This window comes from Echiichthys vipera, assembly GCF_963691815.1.
Source record: "Echiichthys vipera genome assembly, chromosome: 16".
NCBI classification, from domain to species: Eukaryota; Metazoa; Chordata; class Actinopteri; order Perciformes; family Trachinidae; genus Echiichthys; species Echiichthys vipera.
The window spans coordinates 17,057,134-17,080,891 of NC_139841.1; the positions used below are offsets into that span (position 1 = coordinate 17,057,134).

Here is a 23,758-nt window from a genome sequence, read left to right on the forward strand (position 1 = left end):
GGGGCAGCGGAGGAGGAGGATGTGGGGAAGATGCGCCGCTGAGATTGTCTCTGTCACCGGGGAGAAAATGCCTAGTCAGACTCTCATCCAGCAGCACCTGACTCCAGAGCCCCGGCGCTGCTCCCGTTCGGTCCTGCTCCGTGCGTCCTCTGCGGTTACCGGAGTCCTCATGAGCGGGAAGTCATGAGATATTTCCTCCGTTTGTACCGAGCCAGCAGCGGCAGACCTCGAAATTTCATCCCCGCTGCGCAGACAGACAAACAAAACACGGTGCGGGTTGCAAAGCGGGGCAGAAATGACATGCAGCTTCGCCGGATGCCTGTGATTGGCTGGCCTAGTTCGCGTGTGCGCTGTCATTGGGCCAATGTTGTCAAGGTGACTGGCCAGACTAGGAACTCCCAAATACAAATGTTGATGAAATAATATTCTGCTCATGTTATGAAACGCAGTGAGGTTGACATAATGTTGAGAAAGGCACCGAACCATGTGTATTTTCCATAATAGATCCATCTGCTCACTCTATATGATTATTTGGTCTACATCGCCTAACAGCCCTGGGTGATGTCACCAAATATCTTGTTTAGTTAAACCGAAAAACAAAAAAAAACCAATTGTCACATTTGAGAATGTCTGGATTTTATCATAAGTCCAGATTCGTTTTTTGATGATCCACTCATTGGTTAATCGTTGCAGCTCTGATGTAGAGCCAGAACCACACATATTTTATTGTTCAAATTACATCACTGACATTCAATGACTGACAAAATACAATACAGCCTAAAGCACATTGAACAACTTTAATTAAGCACCTGGCTTCATCTATAAATAAATACAACAAGGATTTTTTTAAATCCAAAATGTATAAAATAAATATTGTCTCTTGAGGCAAGGTAAGGCTTGAATTGCATATTTTCTAGCAGATCCCGTACAGTGAATCATAATTGTCTCTAATGTCCCTCTCTTGCTTCTCATGGCCTGGATGAAAGGAGAGGGTGAACAAACCAGTCCAAGCACAAGCGTGCTTCCGCTCTCATTAGACATGGGAAGTAGGCTTACCCTCAATTATCACTCCCTGACTGTGAACTAATGAGATTGTCCCCTGTTGTTCTTCACCCATCATCGCTCACAGGATTCAATCCACAGTTAAAGAGGTAACTGTGGCACATACAGCAGCCTGGGAGTTGAAGAATTATCCTTTTCCCACTTTTTTTGTTGCATTCCTGGTTGCTCTACTTATGGTCCAAGGAGTGTGTTGTATCATTTGACTGGCTGGTTGAGGTGGTCCTAGTCCGCTGCTCTCTGGCCTCCTGATCAAGGTTGGACTCCTGCAGACCCCTGCCTGACGTCTCAATGGGCAGGACCAAGGATGCAATGCCACCCAACAGACTAAGGCCGCAGTACAACGACAGAGTCAAAGGCAGTGATGTCCTGAGCAACACCTAGAACCACAACACTAAATGTGAGAAGCCAGGTAGAAAAAAAAATACAGGAGTCTAATATCAGACTGGTGCTTGTGGATTCCTTTTTAAAACAGAGATGTCACTTCTGCATACCTGTGCCACAAAGGGGGTAATCAGGGCACCCACCCTGGCTACTGCACTGGAAGTCCCCATTCCTAAGGCTCTATTTTCTGTAGGGAACACCTAATCAGAGGAGACAGCATTTTTTTGTGTTCAAATGAAAGCCTATATACTGTATATGTAAAACAAGTGTTCAATATTGAAGACATATTTTGATTTTTTGAAGTGGGGTTGTATGAGGTACTTACTGTATCAATATTCAGTGAGTTATTTTCAGTAGATGGTCGCTAGTGGTGAGAAGTAGGCAGGAGGACGGGGATAGAAGATAAGCAATGTACAGTTGTGGATGGGGACAGCAGCTAAAAAGATCAATTTCAATTTAAGTGTACACTATATTTAGAATATACACTTAAACAGGGCTATCTGAGGGCTAACTCCGACTGTCTAACTTCAGGTGGCTAAAATACATAAAGCCACTGCCCCCATCCGCACAGAACATTGCTTGGCTTCCCTGCCTGTCCTCCTAGCTGCTTCTCCCAAGTAGACTCCCATCTACTGTGGGTAACAAACTGACTATCGATAAGTACCTCACCCCACTTCAAAAAAAAAAAAAGTCACTATCCCTTTATACTGGTAAAATGGTAGACCTACTTCTGGCGTGTAAACAAAAGCAACTTGGAATCCTGCAGAGATGAAGGCTCTGGCAATAAAGATGCAGATTGTAAGAGCTATCCTGCATGGACAGAAAAGACAGACATGGAGAGTTAAGAGGTCAGTTGTGATGTTTTAATATATGGTTGTTGTGCCAATATGAAAAATAACACGGACACAAACTTACCTCCCAATGCAACCATATAAGGGCAGAATGGATAAAGAAAACATGAAGAAGGACAGAGCCAGGCTCTGCTTCCTGCCGATACGGTCAATTGCTATAACGATAAATAAAATACCTGAAACAAACATAGAAAACAAAGATATCTTTAAAATGCAGAAGACAAGACAACAGTGTAAACACACTGCAAATGATTTACCATTTAACAGCCTAGACCACTCCCTAAAACAACACATTTGTTACTCTAGGAATAGCTTATCTAAACAAGCCTTAAATACTTTAAACCTGTTTATCACCATCATGGAGTGTTCACCTTATAAACCCCAGCTCGGTGAAAATGCTACAAGACAGCATTGTTACCTGGGAATTCAGCTAATGTTGTCCATAAAAGGTCTTTGTAGTCTTCTGATGTCAAATGTTTGCATTCGAGTCTACAGCTTGATTCAATCTTTGCCCCATGTGCCGCTATACAGAAGAAGGACAGTTTTGTTTTGGTATTTGTTCCAGTTTAAGATGCAATATGACAAATGTCAAAAGCCGTGGAGCTCTTACTTACCAAGACATGAATCTCCATCTTGGATCAGCTCAGTGGTCAACAGGACTATCCCATAATAGGTAAAGGCATTTGCAAACCTGTGGATAAAATAACAATACAGTGTTTTAAATTGCGCAGTGGTTGAAAATACAGATTTAAACACCTGGCTGGATTAACAGGCTAGCGGTCACTGGGGCAAAAAATCAGCAATGGTCCCCTGTTGCTCCCCTTCTCTGTTGATTGTGTACGCACACAGGGGTTTAATTGGGCATCATGTAGTGACGTGCATGCAGTCCACAAGGCGGTCTCAGAATTATAATTCCTGATGCTCTAGATACCAACCACTACTTGGTAATCCAGCTGCAAATAAAGAATTACATCTGGTCAAAATACCTGATTAAGAAAACCTGAAGAAAAGGTGAAGATGTGTTACTCAAGCTAACCATATAAACCACAGAAGAAGAGTAGTCCTCCAATACTGAGGAGTGAAGAGATCTTTGATCCGTCCCCGGTCATTCTGTGAAATTAAAATAACAAAAAAAGCACTGTATTTTATTTATATCACCAATTAAGCATTGTATTGGACACTTTATCTGAACAAATGCAAAAACTTATATATCACCTGTATATTGGCGATAAGCTTCCCTTGAGGCATGGCCTTGCCGTTCTCTTTGGCAATGCGTTTTAAAGTTGCCATGGCCTTCTCTGTTTTTCCCGCCAGCACATGAAAACGAGCACTCTCAGGCAGCCACTGTATAACACGGAAAGTTCAGTTGAGAGCTCCACTCTCAGATTGTTTTATTTCAATAATCACCAACATACTTACAAAGCAAAAGGAAACAAAGATTGCCATTGGTATAGTGGACAGGCCGAGCAGCCACCTCCAGCCGAGATTGGGCATTATCAACAATGCCAGGAGGACTTCCAGCACGGAACCAAGGGCCCAGAATGACTGATGCACACAAACACATCAGTCAGGAGGGAATGAATGAGCAGTATACTTATAGATCAAAGATTCAACACTGGAACACAGGAAAAGTCATACAGAAATTACGGAAAAAAAAAAGAAATCACTTTACTCCAATCAACATGATGCAGGTGCCTCTTGTCTTCACTGGGAGGAATTCAGAGTACAGTGTCACCCTTAAAAGAGACCAAATGTATGTTGAAAATCATTCCATTGCTCTGGTTCAGGCTTTATCCCGTCATGAGAGCAGGAAGCAGTTCAACTCACGACTGAGGCGCTCCTCCGAGGCCGATGCCTACGAGGCCCCGCAGGACCAAGATCCAGCCATACACCGGAGCGAAGGAACTCAACAAGCCGTAGAACAGAGCCCAGCACATACAAATGGTCAGACCCTGTTTACCAGAGAGATGTACGTGGAGAACACACAAGTTAAATATCACTACTATATCAATACGCCCACTAATTCATAAATTGAAAATGCAGATAGGAGACGTACCACTTTTCTACCGTACGTGTCGGAAACATTACCCCATACAGGCGAACCGATCCCCATTCCAACAAACACCACCTGAGGCAAACAAAAACACACATTCATTCAATCAATCAATTAATCAATAAGCTGTAGAAGAACATTTTTCTAAAAAACGGGAGCTTACCGATGTTATAAGAGCCACCTGGTAGCCGGGCAGCCTCCACTCACAGTGCAGCTGGGGGCTCAAGATACTGAGGATCATCATCTCCATGGCGTCTCCTATCTGCTCTCAGAGAGGCAACAGGGACATACACGTGAGAGACACAATATCTGGAAGTCAGAGTGAGAACCTTTCTGCTTGTTTTAGGATGCTTACCCATGACAGTCCAGTTAGGACGGACATTTTATACTGGAACTTTCCAAAGCCGATGGCCTCCAGTGCATCGTCTACTGTCATGGTTTCTGTAAAAAAGGGACAAGACTGCAAGTTTACTGTTCCCTGTAAAGAAATGTATAACATAAAGGTGCGATTTCCATGCCTTTTTTATTATAACGCAGGTCGAGATGCCTTATTTTTTAAGAAGCTGTCAGGATGGCCCTAATGTTCTGATGTGATTGCTAAACACTTCCTCCACCACCGACGGTAGGTCAGCCAATCAATACTGCTACAATATAGATCGGTTCCTCAGCTTATATGCAAACTATCACAAACATATAGTCATTAAAGTAACTTGATTGTTAGCAAAAACGAGACACATTGTATTGAAAGGCCACATTGATGTGTATCTTCCATATTTTCAAAATATGGCAGACAGACAAGATTAAAATGTGTATAAACAACAACTAAGTAGTCTTCCACAAACCCTCAGTTTGATCAAATCCAGATACGGATGCAGACTTCATTCCCTCCGAGTTGACTCCTGAGGCTATAGTGCAGATCTCATTGTCTGTGCCCTGGTCCTCATCGCTGCGACCCACAAAATCTGCCTCACCGCTGAGGTGTCAGCACACCAAAAAAAAGAAATTCAGGCATTATCAATCACAAAAGTATACAATATCAGAAAACATATTTACCTAAGTCTTTACAGACATATCCCTGTGGCTACACTCTGGTATGTCAACACAGCAGGGCAGGTTTTGTCTCAGATTGCACTTCCTGTTAGCATTACAAATGTTCAGGATATACAAAATAAAAATCCTGTGGATGTTTTACCTCAGGTCAGGATTACTCCACCGCTTGTAAGCAACCTGGGTTCTTCTGTTCCAGTTGTCCATTTTACCGTAGTTTGTTTGTGGAAGGGAGCTGGGACTTTTAACCACACTCCCCCCTCTGTTTTGAACAAACCTGCTGGTGCAGTCAGACACCTAATCATAGAAGACTACCTTTGGGAAAAGAAAGGGGTGGGGTTACACCAGGAAACTAAAGGGTGCTACTCTGCAGGAGATAATTAGCATGGGCTTTGTAGTTAAGTCCCTGAGTTTAATGTTTGAAAAATAAGAGCACACAATGATGTTAAAGTGAACAAATATTTGATATGATGAAGGGCAGGGTGACATGAGATACACGTTTCAACCACTGCACTAATGTGTTTCACTATCTGATTAACTGTTGTAGCCTGCAGTCAACAGCAGGTTGTGCTCACATCCTTTTGGTGTTGGTCCAATAACCAGAAGGCTTTCAGTCTGAAGGAACATAGTTCTTGAGCAGATAGTTGAATATGTTGCTCAAGACAATATGTTTGATCCGATGGTTCATATTTACACACATAACAATCAATTTTATCTCTTCCTGCCTCATGAGAGGAAGCGATTTCTTCACGATGTGGTACTTCGTGGTAATTTCTTGTAAATGAGTAGCATTCAGAAATAATTTTACTTTTATTTTATACTTACCATATATATTTCTGAAAGGTATTGCTGTCAAATAAAAGTAGTCGACTAAAAAGTACAGTATTTCCCTCTGAGATGTGGTGCAGTAGAAGTATAAAGTAACATAAAAAGGACATACACAGTGAATGTACTTTCCAATGCAGCATGTTGCAAAAAATAAATAAATAACTACCAGTAGTGTGATGTGCTGTCAAGCATACCACAAAAAAGGATATTTATTAAACTTGGAACAGTTATTTCCCAATTGATATTAAGTATTTACCGCCACAGAAAGACATCTGTCTGTGAGTGTTGGAAGCGTTTGCTGCTCTGCACCCCTGCAGAACAAGTGAACAAGGCCAACCTGAAAATAAAAGCTGTAGAAAAGTAGGACACTGTGAGGACATGCTGAGGCTGCTGCATTATGGGACGGTCGTAAATACAGGTAGAATATACAATACGTCCCTGTGTCCCCACATCCTCTGGCCGCATCAGCTGCTTGGTCAGACTCACACAGGACAACACAAAACCTCAGCAGAGCTTTTTTGATTTTCACAGAGAACGAAGACATGGAATCTAAGGTAAGATTTGATATTTGATATATGTACATGCTTGGAAGCCAGAATATTATACTCATATGGTTATTTTTGTGAATGAACTATCCTGCTAACAGATATCTAATCTGTTAGAATCCATTTGCATGCACAAATCTCTAAAACAGCTGGTTTTCTGATGTTGTACACACAATTGTTCACCCAATGCTCCACTTCTGAAACCAACAACTTGTGGCCTTCAGAGACCTGCCCTGTCGACAGTAATCTGTTTGCTCACATTAATAAAGGATACGTTGAAAGTTTAGTTGTTTGGGTGTAATTGGGTCTGTGGATATTTATTTAGATAAGGGGTGGATCAAGGACACGTTGTGATTCAACTTATCCTCCGCTTTTGGAAACCAATAGCCTGTATTATTTGAGATTTTAAGTGTGTGTTCTTGCGTGTGTGAGACTTAATACTGCACAGTGTGTGGTTTGAAGACTAAAGTCTAAAGCTTTTTTTAATTAGGTAAACTATGACTCTGAACCCTCAGTGCAGGAGGACATGCAAGGAATGTATAAAAAGGTGAAGGAGAAACTAGGAACCATTTTTTGTGTTATTGGTGTTATCGGTATCTGTGTATATGTTTTCTGACCAATAAGAAAAGCTTCGACACAGAACGTATAATGCAGAAAACGATGCTTGGGGCGATTTAGAAATGGTGTCATTTATCTATTTATTTTACTTTGAGGTATGTTTAATAATATGAAATATTATTTAACACATTATTTGTTTTAGGAATGCAGCCTTCTGAATACCTTTGGAGAGTCATAACGGCGTAAAATCAGTGCACAATACACATAGAAAAAGTATTATTTCATTCTTCCTCAAAAATTATAAACACCAGCCACCATATCGGTAGGCAGTGAATTTTTCCTCACCAAAACGGTATCAAAAATCCCATATCTGTGTGGGCCTAGTTGATACAGCATTGAACATTAATGCATTTCAGAACTTTGGCTTACTTGTTCAATTGAAAATGTATGTTTATGCTCACAAAACTACTAATAATGCATCTTTTATTATCAGTATTATTTAGAGTTAATGTGTTTTTATTTCATTTTGAGTTAAGATACTTCCAAATAGTAGGTATCTTATGTAAAGTAAAACTTTCATTTACAAATATTTTCAGTTTTTCATAGCTGGATATATAGTGGCAATAGTGGCAGCTGCATATGTATTGTAATCATACAATGCATTAAGCCAACATTGTGAAGTGAATTGAATTGTTGAGATATGCAGTGTTTGCATCACATGATATCAGGATTTCAATGAGTGCGCTGTATATCAATAAGATGAGGCCACCACAGCTCATCTTTGCTGCTTATCAGGAGAACAGTGGTCTTCTTTAAATATTTAGTAGATCCTAAAAAACCCTCAATACTTGCATAATGGATTACATTATGTTAATGCCCATTTTTCCAGCATGCTCTCTTATGTCATTGTGTGTTTTTGCCGATCTCCAGGCAGTAACGTAAGATGCCTTTGTTGATTCTTACAGGAAGCACAATGTTAAATTTTAAACAGTTTGAATGAGAAGGCAACGTTACGCTGCCCACAGGCCTGTCACAACTAAACCAGCAGAACCACAAGACAAGGATGAGATAAAATCACCAAGGCACAATCGTGTATTATTGTCTAATGTCAGGTTTTTAAAAAAAGATGGCAATATGTATTAGAAATGAACTTTTATCCTCATCTGTTCACTCTCTTTCCCAAACTGGTGTGATCGTTGTCGCTCTTATGAGCAGTTAGTAATTAGTTTGAAATGCATCTGCCTAATCAAAGATCAGTAATCGAATACCTGTGCTGTAATTTTGTGGGGAGGAGGGTGAGGATGGGTCTCTGGGTGGATAGAGTTACTACATCCTTGTAATACATACCTGAACGCACACACACACACACACACACACACACACATACACACACACACACACACACACACACACACACACACACACACACACACACACACACACACACACACACACACACACACACACACACACACACACACACACACTCTCTTCCTTAAACACATAGTGTAGCTGTTCAACACTCAGGTGAAGCGATGAATGAATGTTTGCTGCCTGGGCTCCATGAATGTTTAACCAGCCCAATGCTTCCAGAGCCAGGTAGCTCATTACTGCCTCATTACTTACAATGTAGGGATACTAGCTCAGCAGGAAGCAGCAGTGCCACACTCCTCCTCTTCAGCCTCTCTGTCCCAGGACGTGGTGCCGGCCCTGCTCCAATCCAGTATTTGAATCAGAGACTGATGCAAACCTGAGCAGCAGAGGAGATTCTTTGGGAAAGAGCTATCCTGACTTATAGAGCCTCCACTATGGGAGAACTTATCGTTTACTAAAACAGCCACCGCAGGCTGTGTCTGTCTGAGTTGTACACCTGCCGGATTGAAGTTCAAAATTATTTGGATATATCAGGTTCATCACACAAGACTCATTCAACCATGACGCACATGGCGTTGGAAGTAAAGGAGGTAATTACTTGAACATGGCTTGTGTATCTTGGCTGCAGGTGTGTTGCTGTACTCAAAGCTACTATTTGTAGATTATTTTAAGTGATGGTTGCATCTCAAGTGCATATTGTTTGTAGAAAAAAACAGACAATACAGGTAGAAAATGGTCTCTGGATCCGGATACTGGTATACTGTAGGTGTGAAGTGTCGTCTGCCTCAGTCTTCTCCGATACCTCTGGAGGCTGTGGCAGTCAGATATGTTCAAATTCAAATTATGTAATGGCTTTAGAGCTGCAATAATTGATATTTTGTGTGAAAAATAATTTGTATTTCTACCCTTTGATTCAGATTTGCTCCGAAATTTGATAATGGGTTCTTTCATGAAACGTATGACAACCTACCACCACAAAAAGAACAAACAAAGAAACAGAGCCTAAAACATACTCCTCCTTGGTGGAGGTAATCATCACCCAACTGCAGTTCATCTCTAAGGAGTGTTTTAGAGTCTCTCAGACCATTGTTTTGGTTTTGCAGAGCACAACTTTACTGTTTCGGTTCACTCTGCCGAGGAAGCAGTTTTCAATGAAAACCTCTGAGGAACCCAATGTACATTACCCGCTCAGCACCGAAAGACAGACAGACAAAGTTAGCGACTTGCTTCTGAATATAGTAGAGCGTTTAGCAGTTGAAGCGAAAGATATTTCCTTCAGCTGGTAGAAACCACAAACAGAGCTAAAAGAAAGTGAATATGGGTTGTCAGGTAGCCAGAAACCCTACTCCAAATTCATGCTTTTGTCTGCTGGATGAGGACATAGACAGCTGTTAGCTAATAGATTCAAAACAATTACTTTCTGATGTGATAGTATGCCTGTCTTGTGTATTTAGCTTGTTTCACTGACCTCAAGTGGCCGAGAAGGCAGAAATGTTGCTTTAAATAAAATCTAACTACATGTTACAGTCCAGAAGCAACAAATGTTCAGTCAGTTCAGTGATGCAAAAATGTAGCAGGGCAATCAGTTCATAGCATGCTACTGTATGTGTGTTTGTGTGAAACAGTAGCAACAGAGGAGGTACTGTACCCGATTGGTGTGATGGAGACCTTCGACGGTCAGGTTTCTCTAGACACCTGGAGCCCCCTAAATGTATGTTGCCCTGGGTAATGTGTGGTGTCAGTCAATGGCCCACGAGGAGTGCTATCTCTTTCAGGATCCTAACAGCCACTTTGTGGCTGCGTAACAGGATCCTGCACCATACTGGATAGACAGGGACAATGGAGCGCCCTCTCAGGTGATGGTCTCCGGGTCAGATAGACTTTCCTGTTCTGCCATAGCCTGACATCAAACTTTGATGTTTACTTTAGTTGTTGTATGTTTTGTGTGTTACCTTATACATGTGACTGTTTTTTCCATCTGATCATATCTTAAAATCCTAAAAGACAGGAGCAATGTCCAGTTTACATCAGATAAGTGCCTGAATTTGACCAAAAAAGGAGCCTAGTTTAGTAATTGCATGACATCAGATGGCAATGTTGCCAAAAAAGCCGCATCTTATCTTGTTGCTATTTTCTTTAGCAAAATTGTGCATCCTCTTACATCATAGTGTTGTTTTGTGATGTCATGTGTTCAGCAGAGGTCACATTTCCTCCGAATGGCAGAAAATCTCTGCCCTGCGCTTGGTGCCCGGCTCACACAGACGCCCATAAAGTGCCACCAAGAGGGCAGAGTGTCTGAGACGGACCGTTTTCTGTTTTTCTTTACTTTTGTATTTGATGTGAGACAATAGCGGCTTGACAACAAAACCCAATTTATCATTCATTAATTTTTCACCTTAAGAAAGTATATACGGTATGTTAGGTATTTAGAAGCATGTCTTGAAAGGCTTTTAATTTCTCATAATATAGTACTGCTAGCGGATGTTGGACTTCTCTTTTTGTGTGACGACAGGACTCTTGTGTTGGGGGTCACTGCATTATCTAATTCATTGAGTTGTTTAAAAATGTTTTTTGTCTTTTATGCGATCAATCACTGTGTCAAATATAGCAAGAATGGTGCTTTAAAAATAAAAAGGGTGAACTTGTTTTTGAAGATGATCATACAACTGTCTGTGATTTAGACACAAAACAGTCTGTATAAGTGCTGACTGTGTAGAAAGCGTCCCTCTTACTCAAGAGGGTAATGATTTAAAAAGCCTTAAATGTCTAATGGCTTTTTAGGCATTAAAAACTCAGTCGGCATGTTTAAAAAGACTACATTTTTTAAAAAGCTCTATCATTTGGGGTTTGAAATCTTGAACTGATGAAAAGTTTCACACAGTAAACACAAGTTACATCTACAGTAACTTATTCATTTACAAGCATGCACGCACACACGCACAAACAAATACATATTTTGAATGAGATTTGATTTCCTGTCGTAAAACTGTCCTTTCCTTCCAATAGAACCAGATGTTCAGTTCAGAACAGAGGCGCAGACAGACGCAAACACACACACAAATACAGATTTTGAACAAGATTTGCTTCCGTTGTTGCTACATTATTGATGGTTTCCTATTGAGGGAAGTAGAGACTGTAATCTATCAGTGTTTCCTGTCGTACTACTGTCCTTTCCCTTCAATAAAACCAGACGTGCATAGTTCAGAAAAGGTACAGTGGCACACACACACACGCACACATCAGGGACCTTACGAGTAGGTAACATTTTTTTCACTTTTTCCTGCGTAACCTTGTTTAACATTTTCAAAATTTCATGTGGTTTTCAGGAAACAATATATTGTAACATTTTGCTGTAAATTTCTGTCGGTGCAGTAGAGCAGCAGCTTGTTTTACTGGAGGATCATCTGTGAGTGTCAGTTACTCTGACTCGATGACTGGTCAATTTGGCAGTGATGAGAGCCAAACTACTGAAGCATAATGCTGGGTGGCTCTTTCATGGCACCGTAATTAAAGTGCATTGCAGATTATTTTACCTGTCACTTCTTCAGTTGTGTATCTTTAAGTAGCAGATCATATCCTTTGTTTATACATATATGTATTGTAATGAATGTAATCACTTTTGGAATTCACATGATTACGTTTTTTATGTCTGTCGGTCAGTCACTTTCAAATTTTAAACATTTTGTGCGTGTGCAATGTGCAATTTCTCAATGAATTTATGAATAGAGAAGGAGTAGGAATTTGTATATACTTCCCTCTACTCCTTTTTCAGACACGTAAGATTTAGTTTGTAATTATATGAAATTAGCTTTATAAAAAATGTATCATTACATTTGTGTATAAGTTTATCAATTATTTCATTAAGCCTGTTATTATTTGTTTTTTGTTGTTGCTGTTGTTGGCTTAAATGTTTGAAATTAAATAGAAAGAAAGAAAGAAAGAAAGAAAAAAAGAAAGAATCTTATAATAAACTGTGGAATATATCATGTTGCTACTATAAGTATTTTATATTTGTTCTGTCCTTGCCATGAACAAGACAGATGGTTCTTTAGAGAGCACAGACATAGATTAGATAGTGGTGGCTGAATTTAGATTTGTTCATGAGCATAGAGGATGTAGCCAAGGCCACTTACGGCTCTGGCTGGAGGTCACAGATATAGGGACAAACAGGCAGGAAATAAGTCGCCCGTGGTGAAATATATATCCTAGATTGTCTATGATTGTGAGCATGTGTGTATGTGTTCTTGATTGGTGACAACATCCGTAAAACAGATAACTTTTGAGGAAAACAGGACACAAAGGAAAAGGACGGGACATAGAGGTTTGGTCTTGACAAAAGGGATGACAATAGGGCATAAAGTAATATCATGTTACGTTAAAAGGGCAATAAATTATATTATTAGTACCCTGGTCTTATTATTAGTCTCATAAGATGCTTAATAAGGGTTTTTTAGCCTTTCAATTAGTTCTGTTGTGATGCCTTGTTTCCTTCTCATGTCACTGTCACTGTGACTTCTTTCTTGGGCGCAGAGCCTGGAGGAGCGCTGTAACAAGATCCTGAGGAACATGGAGGCCTCCCTAACCGCACGGGATCGTGTGGGCATCCAGGATTTTGTTCTCCTGGACGCCTACACGAGTGAGACTGCCTTCCTGGACAACCTGAGGAAACGTTTCCATGAGAACCTCATTTACGTGAGTCTTCCTGTGCGGTTTAATGTTGGATAACCCGGCTCTTTCCCTTACTGTAATTAAATATCACGCCCTTGACCTTCAACCCAACAAGGCCCTAATCGGCTGCGTACTGCTGAATCCGGCCCCTTGTGTTGCTGAAGCAGCAGCTCCTGTCCTCTTTCTTTGCAGAGTGAGCGATCTAAGGGTCAACGCTGTCCGTGAGGTCATGACAAGTGATTAACCAAACTTATTGCTTTTGATAAGAGGCACAAAATCACTTATCAGCAGAGTGATGCATGGACACCACACTGCTGGAAGCTTTTTTTTTGTAATGTCATGTAATGTTAAAAAGAAACAATGTCCTGTATTATGTGCAAGAGTTGCAGAACTTGACTTCCTTTCCTCGTCTTTCTCTGCAGACCTACATTGGAACTCTCTTGGTGTCGGTCAACCCATATAAAGAGTTAGATAACTACAGCAAGAAGCAAATGGATACCTACATGGGTGTGAACTTCTTTGAGCTGCCACCTCATATGTAAGATATTCCGTATTTTTTCACATTGTGTATTTGCATACAGTGGGGGGTGGGGATTGCCATGTTCCCCAGAGAATGAATCTTCATAACTTTGGTTATGCCTCAAGGGTCACCATGGGGTTAGTCTCTCACTGGAGTAGGGTGTGGTTACCCCGCACATACATTCTTGGAAAAGGTAGAAAAGAAAAACCCTCTGGCTTGTTTGCATTTCTTTAAACCAATTAAGTTTCAGGTTTACTCTTAAACCAAAGTTTTGGGGAAATTGACCTAATGATGGTGCTAGGAGAAATGTCAGGGGATAACCTAAGTTATTTTTTTTATTACCTGCTAAAACCCAGCATTGCCATTGTGAGTTTGTTGGCATGCCGACATTAGCATTCAGCTAAAGGTGCCTCTTTAGTGTGGCTGTAAAGTTTTACTATTGTTATAGATACAAATATTCAACCTTCAATCGAGCGAAACATATCACATTAGAAGGAAAAAAGATAGGATGTCAATGTGACAAAAGCGTTTATAAATTATAAATGCAGAACGTCATGGTGGCCAAGAGGTTAAGGCGCTGACCATGACCCGCATCGACCAGGGACATTTGTTGCCGATCATGCGTCATCTTTCTATCCCCTCATTTTCTTTCATCGTTGTACTGTCAGCAAACTATCTGATAAAGGCTTAACGATTTGGAATTTAGCTTATATTTTTTTCTTGTTGTAAAGGGAGAGAGAAATGTCACTTATTCAGGACTACATTATACTCAGGAAAAAAAGGTAGAAACTGGTTTTCTGATGGAAAAACTTCTATGCTGCTGAGTCAGAATTTTTGAAAGGGGCTGACTTCGACCTATTTCTGTTCTTTCAGTTATGCGCTGGCGGACAACGTCTTCCGCACCATGCAGTCTGAGTTTAACAACCACTTCATCCTGATCTCAGGGGAGAGTGGGGCCGGCAAGACCGAGGCCTCCAAGAAAATCCTGCAATTCTATGCTGTCAGCTGTCCAAGTACCAAACTCCTCAACAACGTCCGGGACAGGCTGCTTCTCTCCAACCCAGTGCTGGAGGTCAGTGACATGGATATGTGTGCCAATGCTTTTGCTGTCCAAGACCATTTTAAGAGAAAAATGTCTTTTTAAATTTTTTTTACTTTACATCGTCCAGGCTTTCGGAAATGCCAAAACCCTGAAGAATGACAACTCAAGCCGCTTTGGGAAATACATGGACATCCAGTTTGACCACCAGGTGAGCTGAAATATCTTTATTACATTACATTACATTATGACCTCAAGATTCTCACCATGCAGCGACTAGGGGTTAAGGATTACCTCTCTCCCTCAGGGCGGTGCAGTTGGCGGTCACATCCTCAGTTACCTACTGGAGAAGTCCCGTGTGGTCCACCAGAACCATGGCGAGAGAAACTTCCATATCTTCTATCAGCTGGTGGAGGGAGGGGAAGAAGATCTGCTCCGCTGGCTTGGCCTGGAGAGAAACTGCCAGCACTACCGTTACCTGGTGCAGGTCAGTGGAAAAAACCCACTTCATTCATGGTGCAACAAAAACCTCTTGACTCAGACTTCTCTGTCTCCTCCAGGGTAATTGTGCCAAAGTTAGCTCTATCAGTGATAAAAGTGACTGGAAGACGGTGCGGAAAGCCCTCTCTGTCATAGAGTTCAGTGAGAGTGATATTGAGGTGAGGTAGTACAGTAAATCTTTACACACCCGGACAAAGCTTTATTTCAAATATGCACGATACATTTGCTGGTGATTCATGAAGTATTTCTCTGTGGGTGCAAATGCAGAACCTCTTTGGAATAATTGCTAGTGTGCTCCATCTGGGAAATATCAAGTTTGAAGCAGATGTTCGAGGATACGCCTCTCTCAACAACAACAACCAGGAGATGCACTGGGTGTCAAAGGTGAGCCTCAGACAAACTGCAGGTATTTAAATCCTCCGCCCAATCTCCATGAAGAAATCTGATGGAGACCAAGAAGAGATTTGATGCTAAATGTATGTTTGTTTGTTTTTTGCTTTGTATTTGCTATGTAGTTGCTGGGGATTCCTGCCCAGGTGCTACAACAGGGCTTAACCCACAGGAAGATTGAAGCCAAAACAGAGGAGGTGACTAACTTGAATTTAATACTTTTTTTTGTAGTGTTCATTTTGAATCATCTATGTTATTCTGATGTTAAAGGTGTTCAGCCCATTCTCTGTGGACCACGCAGTATATGCCAGGCATGCCCTCGCCAAAGCCATCTATGGTCGCACTTTCAACTGGCTGGTCAACAAGATCAATGAATCTTTAGTTAACAAGGTGAGAACAAAACTGACACAATGTAATTGTATTGTTTTAAAGTAACACCAACATATGAGGTTCTTCATAGCAGATTTCCCATGTGCAGAAATCTCATCTGTGTAAATCATCTGCAGGATTCCTCCAGGAAAACAGTCATTGGTCTGTTGGACATCTATGGTTTCGAGGTTTTCAACGTGAACAGGTGAGATCGTGCTCAGGTGAGCTGATATCGGTGAGAAATGAAGAGTCCGATACTGACAGCGCCTATGATTTTATTTTAGCTTTGAGCAGTTTTGCATCAACTACTGCAACGAGAAGCTGCAGCAGCTTTTCATCCAGCTGACCCTCAAATCGGAGCAGGAGGAGTACGAGATGGAGGGGATTGAAGTAATGACGCTATTAATCCTAATATTTTGTTGTCGTTTGTAGCTCACAGTGCTACTTTTGTGTAAAAACAAACTTGCATACAATAAAACCTTCTTTTAACCAATATTTATTTTTTTTATTTTTTTACGCACAGTGGGAACCAGTGCCATTTTTCAACAACAAGATCATCTGTGATCTTGTGGAGGAGAAACACAGAGGAATCATCTCTTTACTGGTAAAAATAAGATTAAGCTATGGTCCCACAGAACAACAAAAAGTACAATTACCCACAAAACTAAAACATGAATCAGTTATCGATGCCTGGCCTCTCGTATAGGACGAGGAATGTTTACGTCCCGGAGAGGCCACAGATCTCACCTTCCTGGAGAAGATGGAGGAAAAAATCAGTGGTCATCCTCATTTTGTCACGTAAGCTCTACACCAGAAAGTGCATGTAGTCTACACTCAATCAAAACAGCACATCACATATCCATTATATCATAATAACCTACACTGACTTTCCCCTTGCTGTAGACATAAACTTGCAGACCAAAAGACGAGGAAAACACTGGAAAGAGGAGACTTTCGCCTCTTGCACTACGCTGGGGAGGTTACATACTGTGTTGTTGGTAAGAGATTTAATAACTCTGTGTTAAATGAGATGAGTCTATGTAACAGTGGCCTATTGCTAAAATGTAGTGCAATGTTAGCAAAACAGCTCTAGATAAAATAAATCGCTTGACCAACTGGCTAACATTTGTTCCTGCCATTATATAGGTCACAGATATGGGCCAAAAAATCCCACAATGAATCTACATAGTTTCAAACCGAGCCCAAGGGTTTTGGACCCGAGCTCCATTCAAAACCTGGATTTCTACTGTCAAAACAAACAAACAAAAAACATTTCTCCTCATTCATTAGAGGCAGGAGTCTCAGGACTCAAACGACAATTATAGATAAATGTATACATGAAAAATAATGTACATACTATCATATACTAATGTATATATCATTTCACTACAAATATTTGTATTGCTTCTGAATTCAACTTTACATTTTTAAGAGGAGGAATGAAATAATTGCAGTTTTAAAATTTCCCTTTGTCCTTTAAACTTTCAGGATTCTTGGACAAAAACAATGATCTCTTGTATCGAAATGGGAAAGAGGTACTATCATTTCATTTCTTTAGTATGACACCAGGTGAAAAGCATTCATTGTATTGCACAAATATACCGTAGGACTTCTGATATATTCTGCTGCCACCAAGCAAACACCAATATAGAACAGAAAATATACAAAGATTTAAAGGAGCATATCTTTAGATATTATTAAGATATTATTATTATTAAGGTATTTAGCCATACTGTGTGTCCGACATGCTGGGGGCTTATACAGTTCTCCTGTTCTCCTTAAGGTCATGCGACAGTCCAAGAATGCCATCATCAAACACTGTTTTCCTTCTACTGAACCAGACAGCAAGAGGAGACCTGAAACCGTAAGAAACACTTCAGATGATGATTTATTGATTTACACAACTGCTATAAACAAACCACTGACACCTGATCATACCTGTCATTTTCCTGTGACTCCCCAGGTGGTGACTCAGTTTAAGAGCAGCCTGGTGGGCTTGACAGAGATCTTAATGTCCAAAGAGCCATGGTACGTCCGCTGCATAAAACCCAATGAAGCCAAGCAGCCAGGTGTGTCTCGAAAATCTTCCACTTCTAAAGAAAACCCTAGCTGATGCTTTTAACAGTATATTCTTGCTTTTAACTGAATATTCAGAGTGCTGTCAGCCAGCACATTATGTTAGACCAGACTGTTTTGACCCCTGAACTCTCTTGATGATGTTTGGTGTCCCCTCTAGGACGCTTTGATGATGTGTTGGTGAGACATCAGGTGAAGTACCTTGGGCTGATGGAGCACCTGAGAGTCAAGCGTGCTGGGTTTGCTTACAGACGCAAATATGAGGTCTTTCTCCAGAGGTAAGCCCACTTTTACTCTTGTTTTCATCCAAAATGCACATATATTTGTTTTTTTTTTCTTGCAGAAAACAATTGGCATGTTTTCTCATTTGTGTTGTCGATTACAAGCTGTGCGTGACAGTATGGTCTGCTTCTGTGCTCAGGTATAAGCCTCTGTGTCCAGACACGTGGCCCAACTGGAAAGGTACGGCAGCAGAAGGTGTACAGTGCCTGATCAAACACCTGGGCTATCAATCTGGAGAGTACAAGATGGGCAGGTAGGCGGTTGTTAACGTATGGGTACTGTAGATTGTCTGTGACGGGCGCTGGTTCAGATACAGGAACTTCTCTTTCCCTTAAGGACAAAAATCTTCATCCGCCACCCTAGAACTCTGTTTGCCACAGAAGACGCCTTTCAGGATTGCAAACATAAGCTGGGTGAGATGCTGTTCTGTAAAGTTTAAGTGTAACGGTACATTCAGTGTCATAACACTCCTGAAGGTGAAATTGTAACTGCCTTTGCAGCAACAAGGATTCAGGCTAAGTACAAAGGCTACAGAGTGAAAGGTGACTACCTGAAACAGAGAGAGGCTGGTGAGTGTTAACATACCCACAGATTTGTTTATAAGCACAAACTAAGAGCTTTTTCTTGACTGAATGTCGGTGAATAGCCCACATGACAAGCATTTGAACATATAACTCTTCATCACCCTGAATCTATCTAAATAGCCACTAAGATTGAGACCTGCTGGAGAGGACTGCTGGCTAGGAAAGAGCGTGAAAAGAGGGCATGGGCGGTCAAGGTCATCCAGAAGTAAGCTAACGCAGTGAAATGTTTGAAGGTGTGACGGGATGAGACAGCCATAAGGTTAAATAAAGTCTATATTGTGAGGTTACCTGTCTCTTTTGATTTATTCTAGGTTTATTAAAGGGTTCATGACTAGAAATCAGCCAGCCAATATTGACAACAGTGAGTACCTGGCGTACGTGAGGCAGAATTACCTCACACGGCTGAGGGATAACCTCCCCAAAACAGTCGTGGAAAAAGACAGTTGGTTAACCCCTCCACCTATAATGCAGGAGGTACAGTATGTGATACACTTTTTACACCAACTGTTTCTAGGTGTATGCATGAGAGCACATGCTGATAGTTTGGGTAATAGCTGCACCCTGTAAAGGTGTCAAACTGTATTTTATTCTAGGTTTCCCAGCTATTGAAGAAGCTGTACATTCGCCACATGGTACGAAAGTACGTTCGGGGAATCACTCCACAGAGGAAAGCACAGGTTCGATCCATCTCCTCTCTCTTGATGTTAAAAACGTCGTAGGAACCTCACCCTACATGCACTCACAACACATCCATTCTACATTTAATATATAAAAAAAGTCTGTGGGCAACACTTAAGTTCCAGACAAATTTTCTCTCTCACACACACACACGTACACACACATAATTCACTTAAGTATCTTAATTTACTTTCTGCTTTCATGCCGTTTCCTCGTTTGCAGCTTTTGTTAAAGGCACAGACGAGCTCCATGTTCAAAGGAAAGAAAGAAAACTACCCCTTCAGTGTGTGCAGACCGTTTGTGGAAACCAGGATAGGTAAGAGAGAGAATTTTGCATTGTTACCTTTAAGTACAGCATACGTGTAACATGAGAAAACAGAATAGTTAGAATAGCCTATGGAGACTGCAGAATTTTGCTTTTTAAATGTGGAATAACTCTTTCTAGATTGGGAAAATTTAGCAACAGTACATTTTAATTTACAAATTAAAAAACAAAACCTGATTAAACAAGCTTCTTGTGAGCTTCTTAATGGGCTATTTTGCACATTGATAAGCAAGTTAAAATGGAATTTCTTGGACAGTATTGTATTATTGTCAATTTGTGTGCAAAATCCTCTCTCATTGATTCCCTTATTTTATTAAGCTGCAGAAGACATAAGCATCAAAGTGCTTCAGACGATCCGTCACGAGCACATCAAGGTAAACTAACATTTAAATTTACTTTGCATCTTTATACTTGTTTTTTATCCACTCTGACTGTGTGTGTGTGTGTGTGTGTGTGTGTGTCTCTCCCACAGTACAGTGTGCCAGTGGTGAAGTACGACAGGAACGGGTTTAGGCCTCGTCTCCGCCAACTAATCTTCACCCAGGAAGCCGCCTACTTGGTTGAAGAGTCCAAGATTAAGCAGCGGATGGATTACATCTTCCTGAAAGGTAACGAACGAGACAAAGGGAGAGCTACACAATCATGTTTGGAATTTGCTGTTATATACGGTACATTGTTGAACGTTATTTTACAGGTGTGTCTGTCAGCAACCTGAGTGACAACTTCCTGATCCTTCACGTTACATGTGATGACATCAAGCAAAAGGTGGGCCTATCAACAGATTGCTGTGTCTATATATCTAAAACAATGTTTTAAGTCTTTTTAAGTGTCTTTTATGTATTTTAGGATCTACTACAACATGTTTACATGCTTTAATGTTAAAAAAACAACACATTATTTTTCTCATACTGTCTGTCTAAATATACCTGTATTCACTCTTTGTCTGAAACGCTTAGTTTTAGCGCCTGTCTCTTTTAGCCCCCCCCCTCCCCAAAAAGTCCAGTCTGCTCTGATTGGTCAGCACTTCTGTGTCTCCCAAATCTGCACTCTCTGCGCCATCATTGCAGCCAGGAAATGACTGTAACGGCACTGCAGCAGCACTTTCTATCTCTATATAGTACAATTGGGACGTCACAATTGTACAGAAGTCCTGACGGCTTGTTTAAAGGCACAGTTTCTGAATACAGGCTGAGTTTTGATACTTTCACAATATTTATATAACACCTCAACCTGCTTTATATCAAAAATATATATGGAAATCTCACATTTTACAATCTGGGACCTATAAAAACAGATGGCATCATGTTGCCACAATCTGAGGTCATGTATGTGTGTATTGTGGTTCTCTAGAAAGCTAATCGAGTCTGCGAAGGCAATAAAAACATTCCATCCACTCCAAACCAAACCAAATTAGCTTTCCATGTATTGATTAGAAGAAATTTAGAGACGAATGGAGAACAAGATCGGATCAGAAACATTACTCACCATTTGTTCTTTTAGGGGGATCTGGTTCTGCAGTGCGACTATCTGTTTGAGGCCCTGACTAAGCTGAGTGTTATTACCAACAAGCAGAACTCCATCAAAGTGGTCCAGGGCAGGTACAAAATCGGCTCTTTATTTAGTAATATAAATCTGAAAGCTATACATCTAAATGGTCATAATGATGGGTGAGCCTTATCCATTGTGGATCTGTTATTGTCACTTGCAGTGTGCGATTCGATATCCAGCCTGGAAGAGAAGGGTTTGTGGACTTCAAGAGTGGTCAGGAGTCCATGGTCTACAGGGCAAAGAACGGCCATTTAATGGTGGTAAGTTCATAAAAGCTATGTAAAGACAATTTAAATTTTCTATTTGCATACACCATTAACCAAGCTCTTTATTTTTTTCTTTAGGAATCCACGAGAACCAAGTCCAGATGATGCTGCAAGTGATTTAAGATGATGTTGCTACAAACTTTAGTAACAGCCGTGTTTATTTTTTTAAATCCTGCTCCATGGTTGTTGCCAATTGTGTTTCATGTCAACTGGTTTGTACTTATGCATTATTAAGACTTATCCAATCATGTTTCTACAAATGTTCCACTGCCAATACTTCAGTTATACACAGCAGACAGCAAGCTAATTATGGAGCCAGGACATCATTTGGTCTGCTTTTCCCTAATGTCTGTAGTTTAAAATTGATCCCTGATCTCAGATTAATTTAAATCAAACATCATTAATGAATAGAAGCACTTGTAATTTTTTTTTTGTATTAAATGTATCTGAAATATGGTCTAGATGACAATATTATGTGTGCAACCATGAATGTTTATAATACCTCATCCATGTTGAACCATAAACCATAATGAAACACCACATGTGAAAAGCATATGTATTTCTTGGGAGGTAATGACACCAGCACAGTACAAATGCATGCTTGACAGTCTATACACAAGTATGTGTCACTGAGATGATTCTTGAGGTAGAAGCTCCCTCTACTGGACTACTGCTGGCCCTACAGCTCCCATCCTCAGGGATTGTTTTTTTAGGTTGGGTAGCCTAATGAAACCTCTGAGGAAAATCAACACGCTTGTTGTGATGAAGTCACATTAAGAATACAATTTCCATTTACCTTCAACTTAGTGATGGTGATATTCAAACCCTTAAAAGGCTTTTTTTGTGTCCTTATGATGCAAGCAAGTAAAGCAACTGTCTAAGCCAGGCATCTCCAGTCCTGCACCTGGAGGGCCGCTGCCCTGCATATTTGAGGTTTCTCCCTGTGCCAACACACCTGAGTCTAATGCTCTGTTTGTTATCAAGCAGCTGAAGCTGTCACAGGTTTGGCAATCGTTAGACTCAGGTGTGTTTCAGCAGGGAGAAACCTAAAACATTAATTTCAATTAAATTAAATTCACTTTATTCATCCCTGTGGTGGCGATTTAAAAGGGTGCATTATGCTAGCTTTAAAAATCAACAAACAAAAGCAGCACACATACTGCACAATTAACCAACACCAGCGTTTCACAGACACCCTGCACAATCTCACAACACACACCATCAACATTCAACAAAAGCAAAAGTGAACATGCAGGGCAGCGACCCTCCAGGAACATTTTTGAACTAGACATGCTAACATTTATGCTGAAAAATGCACAGCTCATATTCTTAGTTCTGGAAATCACTGTTTCATCACACACTAGGGTTGCCAACTCCCTGAAAAAAAAAAATAAGGGACCCGGCTGCCTTTATTTTTCCTGGCGTCTTTTTAGCCCTTTTTTGTATATGTGAAGTGATTTTTTTTTTTACTATTTGACTCAAACCTGAATCAAATTAGATGCATATTTGAGTGATATAAACCCAGAAAAAAAATAATTATCAACATTTTTATACAAAATAACAACAATTAACAGAATATAAATATCTTTCCAGCTTAACTTAAAACTGTAAAAATTGATATTAAACAACACAAAGCAGAACATAGTACACAATTAATGCAACTAGAAAAGTGCAAGCATAAAGTCTGAGTAAAACTTGTAGACAAAAAACACTTGTGCCTCAAATGCCATGACTGTAGCCTACAGTTGTAGCCTGTACTTCTTCTGAGCTCTTGCTGCAGCCACGAGCTGTTTGTCTTTCAGTAAACTCTGAG

General features: G+C 40.5%; 2 protein-coding genes across 2 annotated transcripts; one reads left to right on the forward strand and one right to left on the reverse strand.

Moving 5' to 3' along the window:
* Positions 1-783: 783 nt before the first annotated feature.
* Positions 784-5,646, reverse strand: svopb (SV2 related protein b). Its single transcript, XM_083929588.1, has 16 exons — positions 5,540-5,646; positions 5,190-5,320; positions 4,703-4,788; positions 4,511-4,609; positions 4,351-4,422; positions 4,122-4,246; positions 3,967-4,030; positions 3,714-3,839; positions 3,510-3,638; positions 3,331-3,404; positions 2,909-2,985; positions 2,713-2,817; positions 2,359-2,470; positions 2,172-2,253; positions 1,554-1,643; positions 784-1,439 (listed from the first exon to the last, which is right to left on the reverse strand). The coding sequence occupies exons 1-16, from the start codon at positions 5,599-5,601 to the stop codon at positions 1,230-1,232; spliced, it is 1,644 nt and encodes a 547-aa protein (XP_083785714.1). The 5' UTR covers positions 5,602-5,646; the 3' UTR covers positions 784-1,229.
* A 3,613-nt stretch (positions 5,647-9,259) lies between these two features.
* On the forward strand, positions 9,260-22,104 carry myo1hb (myosin IHb; the record flags this gene model as incomplete). Its single annotated transcript, XM_083929855.1, has 32 exons — positions 9,260-9,289; positions 13,230-13,391; positions 13,790-13,905; positions 14,761-14,959; positions 15,057-15,137; positions 15,234-15,413; positions 15,487-15,585; positions 15,695-15,811; positions 15,943-16,014; positions 16,088-16,207; positions 16,324-16,391; positions 16,471-16,576; positions 16,710-16,790; positions 16,893-16,984; positions 17,090-17,184; positions 17,675-17,721; positions 17,970-18,050; positions 18,150-18,255; positions 18,423-18,540; positions 18,684-18,797; positions 18,881-18,957; positions 19,045-19,113; positions 19,249-19,333; positions 19,440-19,602; positions 19,722-19,805; positions 20,029-20,122; positions 20,450-20,505; positions 20,604-20,739; positions 20,826-20,896; positions 21,632-21,729; positions 21,840-21,939; positions 22,024-22,104. 32 exons carry the CDS (start codon positions 9,260-9,262, stop codon positions 22,048-22,050), a joined length of 3,144 nt encoding a protein of 1,047 aa, XP_083785981.1. The 3' UTR covers positions 22,051-22,104.
* Between the last annotated feature and the right edge of the window lie 1,654 nt (positions 22,105-23,758).